General features: G+C 50.7%; 1 protein-coding gene across 1 annotated transcript in view; it reads right to left on the reverse strand.

The window, feature by feature from the left end:
- The window catches only part of LOC140420915 (sodium- and chloride-dependent neutral and basic amino acid transporter B(0+)-like), a 277,105-nt gene that overhangs the window by 193,977 nt on the left and 61,304 nt on the right, over positions 1-21,824 (reverse strand). Inside the window, exons 5-6 of the mRNA XM_072505063.1 lie at positions 14,616-14,751; positions 9,150-9,282 (exon numbers count right to left, since the gene is read on the reverse strand). Coding sequence (XP_072361164.1) covers positions 9,150-9,282; positions 14,616-14,751 — 269 coding nt within the window. The remainder of the gene's footprint in view (positions 1-9,149; positions 9,283-14,615; positions 14,752-21,824) is intronic.

Below are 21,824 nucleotides of genomic sequence, written 5' to 3' on the forward strand. Positions count from 1 at the left end.
GTCTGATCATGCGTGTTCTCAGACTTTTGCATCTCCTGCCCGATGGAAGAAGTTGGAAGAGGGAGGGGTCTTTGATTATGCTGCCTGTTTTCCCCAAGCAGTGGGAGGTGTAGATGGAGTCAATGGATGGGAGGCAGGTTTGTATGAAGGACTGGGCTGTGTTCACAACTCTCTAAAGTTTCTTGCGGTCTTGGGCCAAGCAATTGCCATACCAGGCTGTGATGCAGCCAGATAGGATGCTTTCTACGGTGCATCTGTAAAAGTTGGTAAGAGCCAAATTTCCTTAGTTTCCTGAGGAAGTATAGACGCTGTTGTGCTTTCTTGGTGGTAGCATTGACGTGGGTGGACCAGGACAGATTTTTGGTGATGTGTACCCCGAGGAATTTGAAACTGATAATCATCTCCACCTCGGCCCCTTTGATGCTGACCGGGGTGTGTACAGTACTTTGCTTCCTGAAGTCAGTGACCAGCTCTTCAGTTTTGCCGGCATTGAGGGATAGATTGTTGTCACTGCACCATTCCAGTAGGTTCTCTATCTCCCTCCTGTATTCTGACTCGTCGTTATTCGAGATCCGGCCCACTACGGTTATGTCGTCAGCAAACTTGTAGATGGAGTTGGAATCAAATTTTGCCACGCAGTCATGTGTGTACAGAAAGTATAGTAGGGGGCTAAGTATGCAGCCTTGCGGGGTCCCGATATTGAGGACTATTGTGGAGGAGGTGTTGTTTTGTATTCTTACTGATTGTGGTCTGTGGGTCAGTAAGTCGAGGATCCAGTTTCCAGTTGCAGAATGAGGATCCAAGTCCTAGGTTTTGGAACTTTGATATGAGCATGGCTGGGATTATGCTGTTGAAGGCGGAGCTGTCTGGTCCCCGTTTGTGGGGACCAGTGCTTTGTGGGGACCAGTGCTAAACAGCAGTCATCCGAGGTCTCTGAGGTGAAGGAGATGAATCCCAAAACCTCGGGTATCTCGGGAATCTGCCCATTAGACTGCGACTAACTGTCTCGCTCTGATATGCAGATTTGCCAAAAGGTGATCCCGTCCATTGTGGGCAGGATTTACATCGCAACATGTTGCAAAATCGTGTAGGATCTTGCGAGGCATTGCGAGCCCTGTCGATCCTGGGAGAGGGGGCTTCCGGCTTTTGTTGTCCACATTGCACCTTGGTGAGCTACTTTTCCGACGCAGTATGGCCTTTGGATCGCACCCAGATTCTCTTGATTTGCTCCATCTAAAACCTCAGAGATTTTAAACACCTCTATCCAATATCCCCTTAGTTTTCTCTGTTCTAAGGGCATCCAAACACAGCTTGTCCAGTCTATCAGTCACTGTGATCCCACACCTCCAGAAATATTCACATAAATCTCTTCTGTACCAAGTCCCATCGTTTGTAAAAAGTGGTACCAACCTTGCACACAACATTGCAGCTGGTGACATCTGGGATGGGATTTTCCAGTCACACCTGCCCTGAGACCGGAAATGCCCACACAAGATCAACGGACCTTCAAATGGTCCATCAAATTTTTTGTCCCGCCTGCTAAGATACCTCTGGTAGGCGGGACTGGAAAATGTACCCCCTGGTGTTATATTTACATATAAATGTTTAGCTCGGCTTTCTGGCTTTTGTCCTCATGACTCTATTTACAACCAGGATTTTATGTGCTTTATTAACCTGTCCAGTCATCTTCATAGGTTTATGAACAAACATCCCAGCTCTCTCTTCTCTAGCCTTCACATTAAACTTTTATCATAGATTATCATAGAATTTACAGTGCAGAAGGAGGCCATTTTACCACTTTGCATGTACTGATCTGTCCTCATTTGTCCAACCGAAGCGTTAGACCTCACATTTTAATGCACTGACCATAAGACGTAGCAGCAGAAGTAGGCCATTCAGCCCATCGGGTCTGTTTAGCCATTCTTTTTTTAGAATTCATTGACGGGATGTGGACGTCACTGGTTAGGCCAGCATTTATTGCCCATCCCGAGAAGCTGTTCCGAAGGTGGCAGTGAGCCACCTTGTTGAACCGCTGCAGTCCCTGTGGCGTAGGTGCACCCACAGTGCTTTGAGGGAGGGAGTTCCATGATTTTGACCAAGCGACAATGAAGGAACGGTGATATGTTTCCAAGTGGGGGTGGTGAGTGACTTGGAGGGGAACCTCCAGGTGGTGGTGTTCCCTGATCTCTGCTGCTCTTGTCCTTCTAGATAGAACATAGAATTTACAGTGCAGAAGGAGGCCATTTGGTCCATCGAGTCTGCACTGACCCTTGGAAAGACCACCCCGCCTAAGCTCACACTTCTACCCTATCCCTGTTGTCGTTGGTTTGGGGGTGGTGCCTGAGGAACCTTGGTGAGTTCCTGTAGTGCATCTTGTAGATAGTACACATGGCTGCCACTGTTCGTTTGTGGTGGAGGGATTGAATGTTTGTCGAAGAGCTAGCAAACAAGTGGGCTGTTTGGCGTGGATGGTATTGAGCTTCTTCAGTATTATTGAAGCTGCACTCATCCAGGCGAGGGGGAGTGTTCCTTTACACCCCTCACTTGTGCCTTGTAGATGGTGGACAGGCTTTGGGGGAGTCAGGAGGTGAGGTACGTGCCATGGGATTCCGAGCCTTTGGGGGGGCACGCTGGCGCAGTGGTTAGCACTGCTGCACCACGGACCCAAGGAGCCGGGTTCAATCCCAGCCCTGGCTCACTGTCCGTGTGGAGTTTGCACATTCTCCCCATGTCTGCATGGGTCTCGTCCCCACAATCCCCTCAATCCAAAGATGTGCAGGGTAGGTGCATTGGCGGTGCTAAATTGCCCCTTAATTGGGGAAAAAAGAGTGGGTACTTTAAATTTATTGAAAAAAAGGATTTGACCTTTGACCTTCTCTGGTAGCCACATTTATTTGACTAGTCCTGTTCAGTTCCTGATCAGGATGTTTATTGTGGGGTATTCAATGATGGTAATGCCATTGAATGTTCTGGGGCGATGGTTAGATCCTCTCTTGTAGGAGATGGTCATTGCCTGGCACTTGTGTGGCACAAATATAACTTGCAACTTGTCAGCCCCACACTGGATATTGTCCAGGTCTTGCTGCATTTGGACATGGACTGTTTCGTTATCTGAGGAGTCATGAATGGTGATGAATATTCTGCAGTCATCTGCAAACATCGCCACTTCTGACCTTATAATGGAAGGGAGGTCATTGATGATACAGCCATACATGATTGGGTCGAGGACACTATGCTGAGGAACTCCTGCAGTGATGTCATGGAGCTGAGATGATAAACCTCCAACCACCACAACCACCTTCCTTTGTGCCAGGTCTGATTCCAACTACCGGAGAGTTTTCCCCCTGGTTCCCATTGACTCCAGTTTTACTAGGGCTCCTTGATGCCACACTCGGTCGTAGTGCTGTGATGTCAAGGGCAGTCACTCTCACCTGACCTCTGGCATTCAGTTTTTTTCTTCTATGTTTGAACCAAGGCTCAGGAGCTGAGTGACCCTGGCGGAGTGCAATTTGAGCATCCGTGAGCAGGTTGTTGCTGAGTAAGTGCTGCTTGATAGTACAGTTGATGACTCTTTCCATCACTTTGCTGATAATGGAGAGTAGACTGATTGGGCAATAATTGGCTGGGTTGGATTTGTCCTGTTACTTGTATACAAGACTGACCTGGGCAATTTTCCACAAAGGAGCGTAGATGCCAGTGTTGTAGCTGTACTGGAGCAGCTAGGCTAGGGATGCGGCATGTTCTGGAGCACTAGTCTTCAGTAATATTGCCAGAATATTCTCAGGGTACCATAGCCTTTGGAGTATCCAGTGCCTTCAGCCATTTTTTGGTATCACGTGGAGTGAATCGTATTGGCTGGAGACTGACATCTGTGCTGCTGGGGACCTCCGGAGGAGACCAAGATGAATCATCTATTCGGCACTTCTGGCTGAAGATTAGTGATTCCTCCCACCTTTTCCACAGATGTGCTCGGCTCCTCCATCATTGAGGATGGGGATATTTGCGGAGCCATCTCCTCCAATGAGTTGTATAATTGTCCACCACCATTCACGGCTGGATGGGGCAGGACTGCAGAGCTTAGATCTGATGCGTTTGTTGTGAAATCGCTTATCTTTATCTATTACTTGCTGCTTATGCTGTTTGGCAAGTAGTCCTGTGTTGTAGCTTCACTAGGTTGACACCTCATTTTCAAGTATGCCCGCTATTGCTCCTGGAATGCTCTCCTGCACTCTTCACTGAACCAGGGTTGACCCCCTGGCTTGGTGATAATGGTAGGTATATGCCGGGCCATGAGATTGTGATTGAATACAATTCTGTTACTGCTGATGGCCCAAAGAGCCTCAAGGTGCCCAGTCTTGAGTTGCTAGATCTGTTCGAAGTTTATCCCAATTATCATGGCCGTAGTGCCACACAACACAATGGGAAGACGGGCCTATGTCTCCGCAAGGACTGTGCAGTGGTCAGTTCTACCGCAATTGTCATGCACATATGCATCTGCAGCAGGCAGGTTGGTGATGATGGGATAATATATGTTTTTCAGTCACCGCCTGTTGCAGTCCCAGTCTACCAGCTATGTCCTTGAGGACCCGATCAGCCCGGTCTGTGATAGTACTTCCAAGCCACTCTTGGTGATGGACATTAAAGTCCCCACCCAGAGTATATTCTGTGCCCTTGCCACCCTCAGTCCTTCCTCCAAGTGATGTTCTACATGGAGGAGTACTGATTCATCAGCTGATGGTGGACGCCTTCCTGATTGCATACCACTGTGCTACCACCTTTGCTGGCTCTGTCTTACCGGTGAGACAGCACATACCTAGGAATGGTAATAGCGGTGTCTGGGACATTGTAAGGTACGATTCTGTGAGTATGACTATGTCAGGCTGTTGCTTGAGTAATCTGTGAGACAGCTCTCCCAACTTTGGCACAAACCCCAGATGTTAGTACGAAGGACTTTGCAGGGTCGACAGGACTGAGTTTACTGTTGTTTCGGTTCCTGGGTCGTGCCGGGTTGTCCGTCTGGTTTCATTCCTTTTTCGTGTTTGTGTAAAACTGGGTGGCTTGCTGGGCCATTTCAGGGGGCACTTAAGAGTCAACCATATTGAATTAGATAGGCTTTTACGACAATCGACAATGGTTTCATGGTCATCATTAGACTTATAATTCCAGATATTATATTGAGTTTAAATTTCACCACCTGCCAGTGAGATTTGAACCCTGGTCCTCAGATCATTACCCTGGATCTCTGGATTACTTGTCCAGCGACAATACCACTATGCCATACCTCCTCTATTCAATGAGATCATGCCTGATCTGATAATCCTCAACTTCATTTTTCTGCATTATCCCCATCACCCTTGATTCCCTTACTAACTAAAAATCTGCCACCAGAGCTTTAAACATATTTAATGACCCAGCCTCTACAATCCTTTCTGGTAAAGAATTCCACAGATTCACTACCTTCTGAGACAAGAAATTTCTCCTCATCTCTGACTTTAACTGGGCACCCCTTACTCGGTTTATCCCCTCTCATTTTAGATTCTCCCACAAGCAGAAACATCCTATCAGCATCTATCCTGTCACGGCCCCTGAGAATACCATTTGTCTCAATAAGGTCGTCTCTCATTCTTCAAAACTCCAATGACTACAGGTCCAACCTTCTCAATCTCTCCTCACAAAAAAAATCCCTCCATATTCGGGATCAATCTAGTGAACCTTCTCTGGACTTCCTCCAACGCCATTATACCTTTAATAAGAGAAGGGGACCAATACTGTTCACAGTATTCCAGGTGTGGTCTTATTTTGGTCTCATTGTGGTCTCATTTTGCTTCCCGATTACCATATGAACTTGTATGCTTGCTGTGGATTGAGTGGTCATGTGATAACGTGATGACATGGCTAAAAAGAGGTTACATGGCGGGGATGTGGGAGTTATCACCAGGAGTGTGCGCAGAGCACAAGTGTTGAGTACAGCTGCTGAGCTCAGGGACAAACTTACTTTATTGGAACCCTTGTTGTCAGTGATTTATGAACCCAAAACTTTCTAAACTAACCTTTTGTGATTTTTGCAAGAGGTCCCCTAAATCCCTCTGTGCTGCCGCTTTCAGCAGTCTTTCTCCATTTAAATAATATTCAGCTCCTTTGTTCTTCTTACCGAAGTTCATAACTTCACATTTCCTTCATTATGGGCTGGATTCTCTGGTCTCCCTGTCGCATGTTTCTCGGCAGCACACCATTAGCTGCTGGTGGGATTCTCTGTTCCTGTTACTTGTCTATGAAATTTCCCATTGAAGCCACCCCACACTGCTGGAAAACCTATGTGCTGGAAAGCCTGTGAGAGTGGAGAATCCCAACAGCTGGAGAATCCCGGCCTGTATTCTATCTGCGACATTTTTGCCCACTTACCTAACCTATCTATGTCTCTCTGAAGACTCTTTGTGTCATCTTCACCACATGCCTTCTCATCTAGTTTGTGTCTTCTGCAAACTTTGCAATAATATATTAATTTCCTCTTCCAACTCATGAATACACAATGTAAATAATTGTAGCCCCAGAACAGATCCCTGTGACACTCCACTAGTTACATGTTCCCATCCTGAAAATGTCCCCCTTATCCCAACTCTCTGTCTTCTATCAGTTACCCAGTTGTCTATCCATGCTAATATACTACCCCAACACCATGGTCATTACCTTAATAAATAGTCTTTTGTGTGGTACATTATCGAATGAAAGTCCTCTAGCCTATGGCCACTCATTACACAACTAACTACACTTTGTTTTGTGTCATTGCAAATGTCGAAACTGTGCCCTGTGTTATATTACAGAGATGTTACATTACTCATTTGTCTTGCCGAGTTATATTTAACTTGATGATAAACAGTCAAAGTCTTCCAGTTGATGACAAATTATTTATTGAGTAACAAAATAATATACTTGTGAGTTATTTTACTTTAATACTTTGACTAGTAATAGAATTAACTCAGATTAGATTAAACTAACAATTAATATAATGCACTACACTCTGAGCTGGTCAGTTCTATCCTCTAGCTGCAGTACACACACACTAACTAACCAAGAAAGAGCGGGAAACTCCTTATATAGTTCCTGTTAGTGTTGCCGTCTAATGATCATCTGACTGTACTCACTGCACATTAACTCATCATGTATTAACATATACAGAGATCACTACACCCTGTACCGCCAAGTCCAAGCCATTGATGTTTACTAAATGCAGTCATGGTCCTGGTTTGAAACCATGTGGAACACACCTGTATATATCCCTCCAATCTGAAAAGAAGCCATTCACCACAACTCTTTCCAATCCATTAGCCAATTCGATATCCATGCTGTAAATGCCCATTTACCTCATGGGCTTCACTTTTGGCAATCAATCTAAGATGTAACATTTTATTAAATGCCTTTTGGAAGTCCATATACAAAGCATCAACTTAACTGCCCTCATCCAGCCTCTGTTATTCATGAAAAAAAAGTTAGCCAAACGCAAAGTGTCATTAACAATTCCATTTTGGCTTCCTTTATTCCTCTCAAGCGTAGAGTAATCGCTTATTATCTCCCAGATTATTGATTCCAGAAATTAGTGTTAAACTGACTGGTATATAGGGCGAGATTCTCCGATATTGAGGCCAGGTGTTCGCATCGTCGTGAACGCAGTCACGTTTCACGACGGCGCAAACAGGGCCCGGGCACAACCTATTCTGCGGCAGGATTCTCCGCCCCCCCCCCCCCCGGGCGGGTCGGAGAATCGCCGGGGTGGCAGCGTGAATCACGCCCCCGCCGGCCGGCGAATTCTCCGGCACCGGAGATTCGGCGGGGGCGGGAATCGCACCGCACCGGTCGGCAGGCCCCCCCCGGGCAATTCTCCAGCCCGCAATGGGCCGAAGTCCCACTGGTTCTATGCCGGTCCCGCCGGCGTAAATTGGACTAGGTCCCTTACTGGCGGGACCTGGTGGCGCGGGCGGGCTCCGGGGTCCATTGGGAGGGCGATCTGGCCCCGGGGGGTGCCCCCACGCTGGCCTGGCCGCGATCGGGGCCCACCGCATTTGGGGCAGCTCAATCCTGCGCATGCGCAGTTGGGCCGCGCCATCCTGCGCATGGTTGGGAACCTCTTACGCGCGCCGGCCCGACCCAACATGGGGTCGGTGATCAGGGGCCGGCCGCGCAAGGAAGTAGGCCCGGGGGGAGGAGGGGGAGGCCCCGCCAGACCCCATCGGAGGCCCCCTCGGCCCCCCCTCCCCTCCCCTCTCCCCCCCTCCCCCTCCACAGGTCGCCCACCCAGCGTTTCTGCAGAGTTCCCGTCGGCAGCGACCAGGGGTGAACGGCGCCGGCGGGACTGTCATTTTTTTCGCCGGCTGCTCGGCCCATCCGAGCCGGAGAATCGCCGCTCGCTGTTTGCGGCGATTCTCCGAGCAGCCCGGCGTGATTCTCGCACCACTGGTTTCGGGGGGGGGTGGGAGAATCGCATGCGGGTGTCGTGGCGGCGTGGTGCGACTCGCGCGGCGCCCCGGCGATTCTCCCACCAGGCGTGGGGGGGAGAATGCCACCCCTAGTTTATCGTTTTGCCCAGTTTTTAACAAAGGTGTAATGTTTGAATTCCCCAGTCCTTTGGCACTATCCCTGGATCAAAGGAGGAGTGGCAGATTATCCCCATTTCCTCCAGAGTCATTACACTTTTTGCTGGTTCAGGTAAAGTAATACATTTGTACAAATGGTGAGTACACCCAGCGGGATGAATATATTTAAGTCCTCACATTTACTCCTCAGGTTTCTTTGACATTCTCATTGTCCAGACAACATCTCATTTCACTGAAATGAAACCATGACCCTAATCTGCTCAATTACTAAGCCAATCCGGCCCAGCCTTCCAGAGCAATTGGACATTCTCCCAAAATTCCTGAATCATGGACTGAAACCCTTGGAATGAGAGTCACATCTCAGGGGTTTGGAGGAATTGCTGATGTTCTTTCCCTCAGGAGAAAGATTTTCAGATCTCACTCAGGCCTGAAGTCCGCATGAATTGTGGATCTCCCACTTCCCAAAGAGTCACTGTTAAAATCCCACTTCAGAAATGATTCAGAAATTCTAGTTTTATTGTTGCATAAATCTGTACTTTGTCAATAGTTTAGTTGTTTTACCTTTCCTGAAGATTTGATTCCTTTCGATAGCGCTGCCCCACCAATCAGCCAGGCCAGAAGCAGACAGAGGGCTAAATACCAGACTATCTCCCCTGTCTCATCGATTGAATTGGTACGGCGTAAAACCACTTTACTAAATAAAATAAAGACAGAACATATCTGAGAACAGTGTTCAGTTCCCACAGTCACTGTTAGATAGAATGTACGATAGTCCTTAATCAAATATGCAGGAATTTGAAAGATACCCAAGTGAAAAAGAATCAGTTCTGTTTTACAAGGTTCACACATTATGTATTGAATAGAAACCAGGGGCGAAATTCTCCTACCCGCCCCGCCACATTTCTGCCCCGACCGGCCGGCGGGAGTCTCCGTAACACCGGCCGGTCAATGGGGTTTCCCATTGTGGGGCAGCCCCACGCCGTCGGGAAACCCCCCGGCGCCGGCAAAGCGGAGACTCCCGCCAGCGGAGAATGACGCCCCAGCTGTTCAGTTGAACTGGACTGTGCTAGGATTTATACTTCATATAAACCTCCTCCCACTCTAATGGCAAAATATACCAACAATAGTATCAATGTTGTCTGTTTTCTCCATCTTGTGTGTCAGCGAGTTCCACTTTCTCACCAATCTCTGAACAAATGACTTTATAATTATCTTCAATCTCTTCCTGACACTCCCATTCATGTGTCCCCATGTTTTCAATTAATCTCCAAGTGGAAACAATTTCTCTACATTTAGCCTATCAAACACCTTCCTGAATTTAAAGATCTATTCTCCTTATTCTCTCCCTTTTCAAGATTGATTCATCGTTCCTGGTCGTTGCATTAATTTGATTCTGCTAACATTTCCATAAAATTAGGGCAGCATGGTGGCGTAGTGGTTAGCATTGCTGCCTTACGGCGCCAAGGTCCCAGGTTCGATCCTGGCTCTGGGTCACTGTCCGTGTGGAGTTTGCACATACTTCCTGTGTTTGCGTGGGTTTCACCGCCACAACCCAAAGATGTGCATGGTAGGTGGATTGGCCACACTAAATTGCCCCTTAATTGGATAAAATGAATTGCGTACTCTAAATTTTTTTTTTTTTTTAAATGTTCACAAAATGATCTTGCACTTTATCCAATGGTTCAATAAAAATAGAGATTACATTTGATAATTTTTTGTTTTACCCTTTATTTTGTTGTTTTATGAAATATAAATTTTTGTTTAAACAGTGGAAGCTGATGAGATTCCCTGGAGAGCTGATGTGATTTGAAGGGCTTCACCTACTGTCTTGCATTGCACTGTTAAAGTTACCTGGGTTAGTCTGTGTCTGCCAAAGAATTCAGCTCCTTCATATTGTTAAACATGCACCCTGCTCCCAGACATTTTCCCCCATTCAGTTCCCAGGTCTACGGGTCAAACACAACACTGGATACAATTAAACGCACAGAGAAAAGGCAATCAGTCACTGATTATTAGATGTTCTTCATGTTTAAGAATTCTAGTGGTGCATCTCTCTTTTGAAGAACATAAAGTGTTCAGGAAATGTTTCACTGCCTTGCAAGCCTTCAGTGTCAGAAACTAGGGGAGGAATCTTACCATATTTATTTCAAAGTGTCAGGCTCAGACTGAAAACAGGTCTGTAGGTCTCCAGTTGCTCAAAGCAGATTTCGCTCCAGATTGTGAGCCTTTTTAATGAGAAAAAATGAGTGGCATTGATTTCCTCCAACACTCTGGCAGCCAGGGCCCAATAGAGCCGGCACCCAGCTCCACAGAGATCAGGGCGCCATCTTTAAAGTGGTCAGCTCTCTCTCTCTGTCTCTTCCGCCCCCCCGCTCTCTTCCCCCCACTGTCACCACCATGGACATATCTTTCCTCCCTGGACAAACACCAGGCTGTGCACCCTCCACTGACAACCATCGGGGATCGTCCCATCCCCTCCCCTCCCCGCCGGCAATCATCACAGGCTACCCTCACTCCCTCTCAGGCAGATGCCCAAGCAGTGGCACCATTAGCTAGACCACCCACAGTGGCCGTGGCCATCATCAAGCCCCGCCTGCCAGCGCTCCTGCTCCCATCCACCTTCCCCCCAGACAGGTAGGCCCAGCCTGTGTGTCGCACACCGAAACCACAGCACACTTCAGCTACAGTCCCAACAGGTGCCCACCCTCCTCGGCCAGCCCCATCCATGGGTCCTTCCCACACACATTACACCAAACATGGCGCCAGTCGATGGCACATGGTAGTACTCCCATCCCACAATCAGATGCCACCCTGCTAGCGGGTTGTTACATGGCCCACCCAAGGAGAACGGCCACAGTAGACTCTACAGCAGAGCACAGGACAGGGGCGAAGAGTGTATCGCTGAAATGAGTAGCGCCAGCCTCCGTTACCCCTACCGGCATAGACGGGTGGCGACGTTAGAAGCCAGGCACCGGTGGGGCCAGAGCTGTGGTGTGGAAGGCAGAGTGAGGGTGGGATTGGGAAGAGGGAGGGGCAGCAGTGCAAGCCAGGGCCATCGTGTAGCCTCTTGGACCTGGGTAGGCACGGAAGTACTCACCATGCTAATATGTCCATCATTATCCACCTGCAAACAATGGATTTTGGAGCCCAGCCAGGAATAGTTGGCGTCTGCCTGACTGCGGCGGCCCTTGTGGGCACACTGAGCTGCACAAAGAGGGGCTGCTTGGGGATGACCCTGCAGAAAAGGAGCCTGTTCCAGAGAAGCAGGGGTCAGCTGATGAAGATGGAGAGTGTGATGAATGATAACTGTTCAACTGTACCTTTAATGTGATGATCCCTTTAAGACCGGGTTTTGAACCCTGGCAAACTCCGCCGCCCCCGCCCCCCCCCCCCCCCCCCCCAATGAGCACACTTCTCGGCAGCTGTCTGGTTCTATGTTAATTAAAGCCTTTGAATTATCAATCTTCTCTCTCGAGTTGTAATTGAGGGTACCTCAGAGAGCCAGCCATCCAACGTGCCATGGAGGAGGTGGGAAGGAGGCTCTGCATCAGGCATCATGCATATCGGCAGTACCTGTCCTTCAAGGACCTGCCAGTTGCCCTGAATCTTTACGCAATGGGGTCCGAGTGGGGACCTGTCCAGGATCCCCAAGATGGATGCCCTATATGCCCGGGTTGCACACTATATAAACTTTAATGTGGAACAAGCCTACCAGGTTTCCCGGGCAGCGGGGTTCACCACCATCACAGACCGCCCCAAGTCCAGAGGGTGATCGATGGGACACATGTCCCCCTACGAGCACTGCTGCATGTGGGGGTGCCATTCATCAACTGAAGGGTTTCCACTTCATGAGAATCTCACGTATAGCCCTAAGAGGTTCTCCCACATCGTGATGGCCGCCTGCATCCTCCACAACATCGTGCAGCAGAGGAGGGACATGCTGGTAGAGGGGGAGGATAAACACCAGGACTCGTCGGACAAGAAGGATGTGTAGGAGGGTCAGGATGGGCAGGGCACGGGGTCCGGGACCAAGACAGGCTCATGATGCCGCAGGACATGTGCATCAGGGCCGCTGCGTATGGGACAACCTAATTGCTGCCAGGTTCGCCGACTAGCAGCCCAGTTATACCGTCCCATCCACACATACCCCCTGCTCCCATGGCCAAACCACTCCCTTCCCTGCACCCCTCCTCCTGCACTCCAATGCCAACCCCCACCCCCTCCCCAGTCCACCAATTCAATCCCCTTTTGAGCTTCCCACCAGCTTAACCACAGGGTGTTGGTCCTGGGTTGGCAGTATCAATGGGTCTGGCCCATGTGATGGGGGATGATGGCTGCCTGCAGTGAGATGAGCTCTTGTAGTCCGCATCACTTGATAGAGTCTGACCCCTGCCCAGGTGGCACGTTCCACTATCTGCCTGGGTGATAAGACCATAAGACATAGGAGCAGAATTAGGCCACTCGGCCCATCAAATCTGTCCCACCATTCAAGCTTGGCTGATATTTTTCTCTTCCCCATTCTCCTGCCTTCTCTCCATAACCCCTTATTGATCCCTGCATGCATGCTAGCCAGTTCATCACACAGGCCCACAGAATTTCTGAGTGCGATGGGGTCTTTGGTGGGAAGTGGTCCTGGGGGTGGTGAGCGGTGGTGGGTCACTCAACGGATAGGCCCTACCACATGGGTCCCCCACATCTCAGGTACAGTCCCCTGTTGCCTCTGAGAATGACCCCGGGCGTACACCTGAATGCCCTGGGTGCCCTAGCCCTGCCATCCTTGAAAACCCACACCCACATCAATGGCCTCCCACACACCCCAAGCCCCTGCCAATCCAGCACACCCGCTGTACCCAAACCAGCCCATCCGTCACACCCTTCAGTGGGCGGTATGGATCTTGGCACGTGGTGTAGAGTGGGGTGTGAGCGAACTGTTGCCAGGTGAGGTTTGATCGCCTTTGAGGAGATGGATGGGTTACGGACGTGTGGGACGGCAGTCTTGATAGGGGCGTGGTAATGGTGACTCACCCTGACTGGCCTGGAGGGTTGCCCAACCTCACCCAGCAATGCCTGCTGGTCCACCTGGCGGGGGCCGCATGGCGGTGAAGGGGGTGGTCAGGGGTGAGGAGGTGTGGGACAGGGGTGGTGGCAGGAGCACAGAGCTGGTGCCTCACTATGGCTGGCTTGGGAGGTTGCCCATCCTCATCCAGCACAGCCTGCCAGTCCACCTGGTGGGGGCCGCATGTGGTAGGGGGGGAGCAAGTTATGGGTGTGGGATGGGGGTGGTGCCTCACTGGTTCGCCCTGAGGAGATTGTGCAGCCTTTAATGGCACTGCTGTTGGTTATCGCGGTGGGGCCCATCGCATTGACCGCCTCTGCCATCTCTACCAGGCCCAGTTGACATCAGTGGGTGGCATCCTCCTTCCTACCCAGGGAAGCAGGCTGTCCCGCCTCTCCTCCACGCCATCCAGCAATATCTCCAGCTCTGCATCCGTGAAACTTGGGGCCATTCTCCGTCAGGGCATCTTCTTGGCTGGAATGGGAATGTGTGGGGAGTGGGGTGTTTATGTGTGGCTGCAGCTTGTCAGGCTCTCCAGTGCCATTCCCAACCCCAGCGAATCACACGTCGGCATGCATTGGAATTTCAGTAGTTCCACGTGGCGGGGGTGCTGGCCAATTAGCATGTCCTGAATAGATCCGGCAGTCACATACCATCGGGATTGTGGAACAGCTACCACTCAGTCTAGGCGTCAGCACTTAGTCTGTCAAACAGAAAATCCCGTCCCAAAGCTCTGAACCTCTGCGGGAAGCAATGGTTCCCCAGCACATATTTGGATGTACCTGCCCAAAATGAAGCACTGCCGCTTGAATATTACAACCCATTAAATTGTAACAGGCCTATGATGTAAATAGTAACTCTATCTAATTCAAACAGCTTATCACTCATTAAACCCAACAAACCTTCCCAAGACAAAGCTACTGGTACAACTGTGCAGGTTATAGTGCAGATATCTGTAGTCATTTACTTACTCCCAGTATTGTTCACTTGGACCCTGGTGAGGAACGTAGATTTCTGACCCATTTGGACAAGTTTCATTGCTTACATGCAGCCATGTTGTATTCACAATTTCAAAATATCCATCAAGAGAGAGATTGCAGAGTGGATCTGGAAAATGGGAAATGTGATTTAGAATTCCATTTCACAAAGGATTAAAATAATTAATTCTTGGTACATGTGCATCATTGGCAGGACAGGTACTTACTGTTAATCTTAGCTCAGTGATTCATCGGGCCTCTTTAGCTTGTAGTCAATAATCAGTAATGTTGGCGGGCAAGTGTAGACTCCCAGTCCAGACTCGGTAAAGACACCAGTGAACTGTCTGGGTTTGCCCAACAATCCTACAGCTCTTTACCTGTCCAACCTTTAGCCCTCTGCTCACTGTGGTGGTATGTATTAGGGGTAATACGGTACACCACGTGTCGACAGGCTATTGGTGGAGGGATGCCAGGTCCTGATAGGATCTGCCACCTACTGGACTCCACCCAGAAATGCCGGTATAAGAACCCAGTTTTCCCTCCATTTCCCTCAGCAGCTGCATTCTGTAACCACGCTGCTGGGGATAAAGTTCTGCTTAATAAAGCCTTCAATTGACATTACCTCAACCTGCCTCGCGTCATATTGACGGTGCTACAATTTATTAAGCAGAATTTAAATTGAAGAAAACGACATGGGAACATGGAGCACCGAATCACCCCGGAGTGCCTGCGCATCGCACCCCAAGCAGCTAACTCGGCCTCTATCTTCAAGCACTGGATGGCATGCTTTGAGGGCTACCTCCGAACGGCCCCCGGCACACCGACAGACGAACAAAAGATGCAGATCCTCTATTCCAGGGTGAGTCCTGACGTCTACTCCCTTATCGAGGACAGGGACGGTTTCACCGGTGCCATCGCCGCGCTGAAGGATATCTACATCCGGCCCGCCAACCAGGTTTTTGCTCGCTACCAGCTCGCCACATGACGGCAATTTCCGGGGGAATCGCTGGACGAGTTTTATAACGCCCTGCAGACCCTGGGTCGAAACTGCAACTGCCCGGCGGTAACAGCGAGTGAACACACAGAGCTCCTGGTCCGCGATGCGTATGTGGCAGGTTTGGCCTCTTCCCAGATCCGCCAGAGGCTTCTGAAGAAAGAATCTCTGGGACTTACAGAAGCTCGGGCCCTGGCGGCATCCCTCAATGTGGCCTTGCGTAACGCCCGCGCCTATGCCCCCGACCGCACTACAGCCCCTTGGGCTCCGTGGACCCCCGCTGCGGTCGACTCTCCGACACACCCCCCACCCCCGCAAACCTGTGCGGCCAAAACACCAGACCAACCGGGGGGGCCCCGCTGCTATTTTTGCGGCCAGCCGAAACACCCTCGGCAGCGCTGCCCGGCCCGCGCGGCTACCTGCAAAAGCTGCGGGAAGAAGGGCCACTATGCGACGGTGTGCAAGTCCCGCGGGGTCGCTGCTATCTCCGGGGAAGAAATGGGACCACAGTCCCAGCCCCCCCAGCGATCCACGTGTGACCAACGGACGCCGCCATTTTGGACCCCGGAAGCCACGAGGGAGAGATGGGCGCCGCCATTTTGTCCACCCCCGACCACGCTCGAAATGTGGACGCCGCCATCTTGGCTGAAGGACCCCGACACAGACGGCCACATACTGCCTGATTACGATGCTCAACTTCAACAACCACGTCTGGCTTCGACGACCCTCGACCAGTCGCGACCCCGGACGCTCCAGACTGCAACCACTGCAGTCCTAGTGAATGGCTACGAGACGCCGTGTCTTATCGACTCTGGGAGCACGGAGAGCTTCATTCATCCGGACACGGTAAGGCGCTGTTCCCTCGTAATTCAGCCAAGCACCCAGAAAATTTTCCTGGCGGCGGGATCCCACTCCGTTCAGATCACGGGGTTCTGCATCGCTAACCTAACGGTGCAGGGGAGGGAGTTCTGAAATTACCGGCTGTATGTCCTCCCCCATCTCTGTGCGCCCATACTCCTAGGGTTGGACTTCCAATGCAACCTCCAGAGTTTAACATTTAAATTTGGCGGCCCTATACCCCCACTGACTGTCTGTGGCCTCGCGACCCTTAAGGTTGAACCGCCTTCCTTGTTTGCGAACCTCACCCCCGGATTGCAAACCCGTCGCCACAAGGAGCAGACGGTACAGCGCCCAGGACCGAGCATTTATCCGGTCCGAAGTCCAGAGGCTGCTGAAGGAAGGCATCATCCAGGCTAGCAACAGTCACTGGAGAGCCCAGGTGGTTGTTGTTAAGACCGGGGAGAAACAGAGGATGGTCATCGACTATAGTCAGACCATCAACAGGTACACTCAGCTAGATGCGTACCCTCTCCCCCGCATATCCGACATGGTCAATCGGATTGCACAGTACAAGGTCTTTTCCACCGTGGACCTCAAGTCCGCCTACCACCAGCTCCCCATCCGTCCCGGTGACCGCAACTATACTGCCTTCGAAGCAGACGGGCGGTTGTACCACTTTTTAAGGGTTCCATTCGGCGTCACGAACGGAGTCTCGGTCTTCCAACGAGAGATGGACCGAATGGTTGACCAGCACGGTTTACGGGCCACGTTCCTGTATCTCGACAACGTCACCATCTGCGGCCATGACCAGCAGGACCACGACGCCAATCTCCAAAAATTCCTCCAGACCGCTCACGCCCTGAATCTCACTTACAACAAAGAAAAATGCGTGTTTCGCACCGATCGTCTAGCCATCCTGGGCTACGTAGTGCGTAATGGAGTGATAGGCCCCGACCCTGAACGCATGCGCTCCCTCATGGAGTTCCCTCTCCCCCACTGTGCCAAACCCCTGAAACGTTGCCTGGGCTTCTTTTCTTATTACGCCTAGTGGGTCCCCCAGTTCGCAGTCAAGGCCCGTGCACTAATCCAGTCCACTACTTTTCCCCTGACGACAGAAGCATGCCAGGCCTTTAGCCGCATCAAAGAGGATATCGCAAAGGCCACGATGCGCGCCATCGACGAGTCACTCCCCTTCCAGGTCAAGAGCGACTCATCGGATGTAGCTCTGGCGGCCACCCTCAACCAAGCAGGCAGACCCGTGGCCTTCTTCTCCCGAACCCTCCACGCTTCAGAAATCCGCCACTCCTCAGTGGAAAAGGAGGCACAAGCTATAGTGGAAGCTGGTGCGACACTGGAGGCATTACCTGGCCGGTAGGAGATTCACTCTCCTCACTGACCAACGGTCGGTTGCCTTCATGTTTGATAATGCACAGCGGGGCAAGATCAAGAACGACAAGATCTTGCGGTGGAGGATCGAACTCTCCACCTTCAATTATGAGATCTTGTATCTTCCCGGAAAGCTGAACGAGCCATCCGATGCCCTATCTCGCGACACATGTGCCAATGTACAAGTGGACCGTCTACAAGCCCTCCACGAGGACCTCTGCCACCCGGGGGGTCACTCGTTTCTACCACTTCCTTAAGGCCCGCAACCTCCCTTACTCCGTCGAGGACGTCCGAACAGTCACCAGAAACTGCCAGATCTGCGCTGAGTGCAAACCGCACTTTTTCAGGCCAGATAGAGCGCACCTGGTTAAGGCCTCTCGACCCTTTGAACGCCTCAGTTTGGATTTCAAAGGCCCCCTCCCCTCCACCGATCGCAACGCGTACTTCCTGAACGTCGTTGACGAATATTCCCGTTTCCCTTTCGCCATCCCCTGCCCCGACATGACAGCGTCCACGGTCATTAAAGCCCTCGGTACCATTTTTACACTGTTCGGTTTCCCCAACTATATCCATAGCGACAGTGGGTCCTCATTTATGAGTGACGAACTGCGTCAATTCCTGCTCAGCAGGGGCATAGCCTCGAGCAGGATGACCAGTTACAACCCCCGGGGGAACGGGCAGGTAGAAAGGGAGAATAGAACGGTCTGGAAGGCCGTCCTGCTGGCCCTCCGGTCTAGGAGCCTCCCAATTTCCCGCTGGCAGGAAGTCCTCCCGGATGCCCTTATCTCTATCCGGTCCCTGCTGTGCACCACCACGAATCAAACGCATCACGAGCGCCTCCTCCTCTTTCCTAGGAAGTCCTCCTCTGGAACGCCACTTCCGACCTGGCTAGCAGCTCCGGGACCCATTCTGCTCCGGAAACATGTGCGGGCGCACAAGTCAGATCCGTTGGTGGAACGGGTGCATCTCCTTCACGCCAACCCGCAATACGCCTATGTGGAGTACCCCGATGGCCGACAGGACATGGTCTCCCATGCTACCCACACCCCCCCCCTCCAACGCCAATCACCACCTCCTCATTCCCGCCGGTTCATCCCGCAGCCACCCCCTTCCTGGGGGGGTTCGGTTCTCCTCCCAGACCCGCCCAGGAATAAGGACACAGGGGACAGCACTACGCTCCCAGAGTCGACGGGACTTGAGCCAGCGCCATCACCACCACGCCCGTGATGATCGGAAAGGACGACCAGGGCGCCCATCCGGCTCATCGAATCACTTTAACGCTCAACGTTTTCAGTTATTGTGTCTTGTTATAGTTATGGCATCATGCCGACCCTATTTGGCCCGTTGGCCCAGTTGAAGCGATAATCTTGTGTTTTGTTCAAAGTTACGGCACAGTACCGACTCTGTAAACCCCTACCACCATGCGAACCACCATCCTGCCGGGTTCTTTTCAACAAGGGGTGAATGTGGTGGTATGTATTAGGGGTAATACGGTACACCACGTGATGACAGGCTATTGGTGGAGGGATGCCAGGTCCTGATAGGATCTGCCACCTACTGGACTCCACCCAGAAATGCTGGTATAAGAAACCCAGTTTCCCCTCCATTTCCCTCAGCAGCTGCACTCTGTAACCACGCTGCTCGGGATAAAGTTCTGCTTAATAAAGCCTTCAATTGACATTACCTCAACCTGCCTCGCGTCATATTGACGGTGCTACACTCACCACAACATTTACTGAGCTTCTGATTTGCTCAACCAGAATCCTCACTTCTACCTTTGATTCTTTGATCCCCAATAAAACCAATTTTACTCGCAGTGGCCATTCTCCTTTGGCTAAGATGAGTGCGAGGTCAGATGTAATGCCTGGATCTGGTATGTCTCTCTTGTGGGGACCATGAATTGGATTCAATTTGAATTGGTTTTTGGAGCAAGCAAGGAGTTTGATTAGGGATTTGCCCCAGCCACACTTTGAGCTCTGGCTTTGTAACTCTGATAAAGTACAGCTCTCATCTTCACTCACTAGGGAGACCCGCCCTGACGGACCCCCCTCCCTCCCCAATAGGGAGGCTCCTGAGGGAGCCCCTAATAGGGAGACCCCCAATGGACTCCCTTAATAGGAAGATCCCCCCGGGACCTTTTTAATAGAGAGACCCCCACGGGACCCCAGAGGGACCACCTAACTGAAGTAACCCCCAAGGGGCCCCTAATGAAAGTGATTCCCCCACAGGGATCCTCTAACTGAAGCAACCCCCCACTGAGAACCCCTAACTAAAGGGACCCCCATAGGGACCCTATAACTAGAGGGACTTGCCCTGAGGGACACCACTTAATGGGGGAGTCTAAAACTAGAGGCATAGGTTTAAGGTGAGGGGGGAGAGATGCAAAAGGGTCCAGAGAGGCAATTTTTTCACACAGAGGGTGGTGAGTATCTGGAATGAGCTGCTAGATGCAGTAGTAGAGCTGGGTACAATTTTGTCTTTTAAAAAGCATTTAAACAGTTATGTGGGAAAGCTGGGTATAGAAGGTACGGCCAAAACCAGGCAATTGAGACTAGCTTAGTGGTAAAAACTGGACGACATGGACGAGTTGGGTGAAAGGGCCTGTTTTCAAGGTGGAAACTTCTATGACTCAATCACCTCCACAGAAAACCCCCACTGAAACCCCCTAACTAAAGGGACCCTGCACAGGGACCCCCTGACTAAAGTGACCCCACACCCCACAATCCCCCAGAAAAGAGACTCCTGTCTGGAAGCTAGAGAGCAGAACAGACAGTGGCAGTGAAAAACATTACAGCTGTAACATTCACCTAGAAACTCCACCTGTCCATTCCTGGAAGGAAAACAGTTGTGACCTGTTTCTCAACCCCTCAGATACAGTAGCTGCAATCCATTCATTAAAAAAAAAATACATTTAGAGTACCCAATTCATTTTTTACAATTAAGGGGCAATTTAGCATGACCAATCCACCTACCCTGCATATCTTTGGCTTGTGGGGGTGAAACCCACGCAGACACGGGGAGAATGGGCAGCAGGGTAGCCCAGTGGTTAGCATGGTTGCTTCACAGCACCAGGGTTCCAGGTTCGATTTGCGGCTGGGTCACTTTCTGTGCGGAGTTTGCACGTTCTGCATGTGAGGTCATGCATTTTGGAAGATCTAATGGGGAGGTCGTGTCTCACTAACTTGATCGAGTTTTTCGAGGAGGTCACAAAGACGATTGATGCAGGTAGGGCAGTGGATGTTGCCTACATGGACTTCAGTAAGTCCTTTGACAAGGACCCTCATGGCAGACTGGTACAAAAGGTGAAGTCACATGAGATCACAGGTGAGCTGGCAAGATGGATACAGAACTGGCGAGGTCATAGAAGGCAGAGAGTAGCAATGGAATGTTGCTTTTCTGATTGGAGGGCTGTGACTAGTGGTGTTCCGCAGGGATCAGTGCTGGGACCTTTGCTGTTCATAGTATTTATAAATGATTTGGAGGAAAATGTAACTGGTCTGATTAGTAAGTTTGCAGACGACACAATGGTTGGTGGAATTGCGGATAGCGATGAGGACTGTCAGAGGATACAGCAGGATTTAGATTGTTTGGAAACTTGGGCAGAGAGATGGCAGATGGCGTTTAATCCGGACAAATGCATTTTGGAAGGGCTAATGCAGGTTGGGAATATACAGTGAATGGTAGAACTCTCAAGAGTATTGACAGTCAGAGGGATCTAGGTGTTCAGGTCCACAGGTCACTGAAAGGGCCAACACAGGTGGAGAAGGTAGTCAAGAAGGCATATGGCATGCTTGCCTTCACTGACCGGGCATTGAGTACAAAAAATTGGCAAGACATGTTGCAGCTGTATAGAACCTTAGTTAGGCCACACTTGGAGTATAGTGTTCAATTCTGGCCACCACACTACCAGAAGGATGTGGAGGCGTCAGAGAGGGTGCAGAAGAGATTTACCAGGATGTTGCCTGGTATGGAGGGCATTAGCT

The sequence above is a fragment of the Scyliorhinus torazame genome, chromosome 5 (assembly GCF_047496885.1).
Source record: "Scyliorhinus torazame isolate Kashiwa2021f chromosome 5, sScyTor2.1, whole genome shotgun sequence".
In the NCBI taxonomy this organism is placed as follows: Eukaryota; Metazoa; Chordata; class Chondrichthyes; order Carcharhiniformes; family Scyliorhinidae; genus Scyliorhinus; species Scyliorhinus torazame.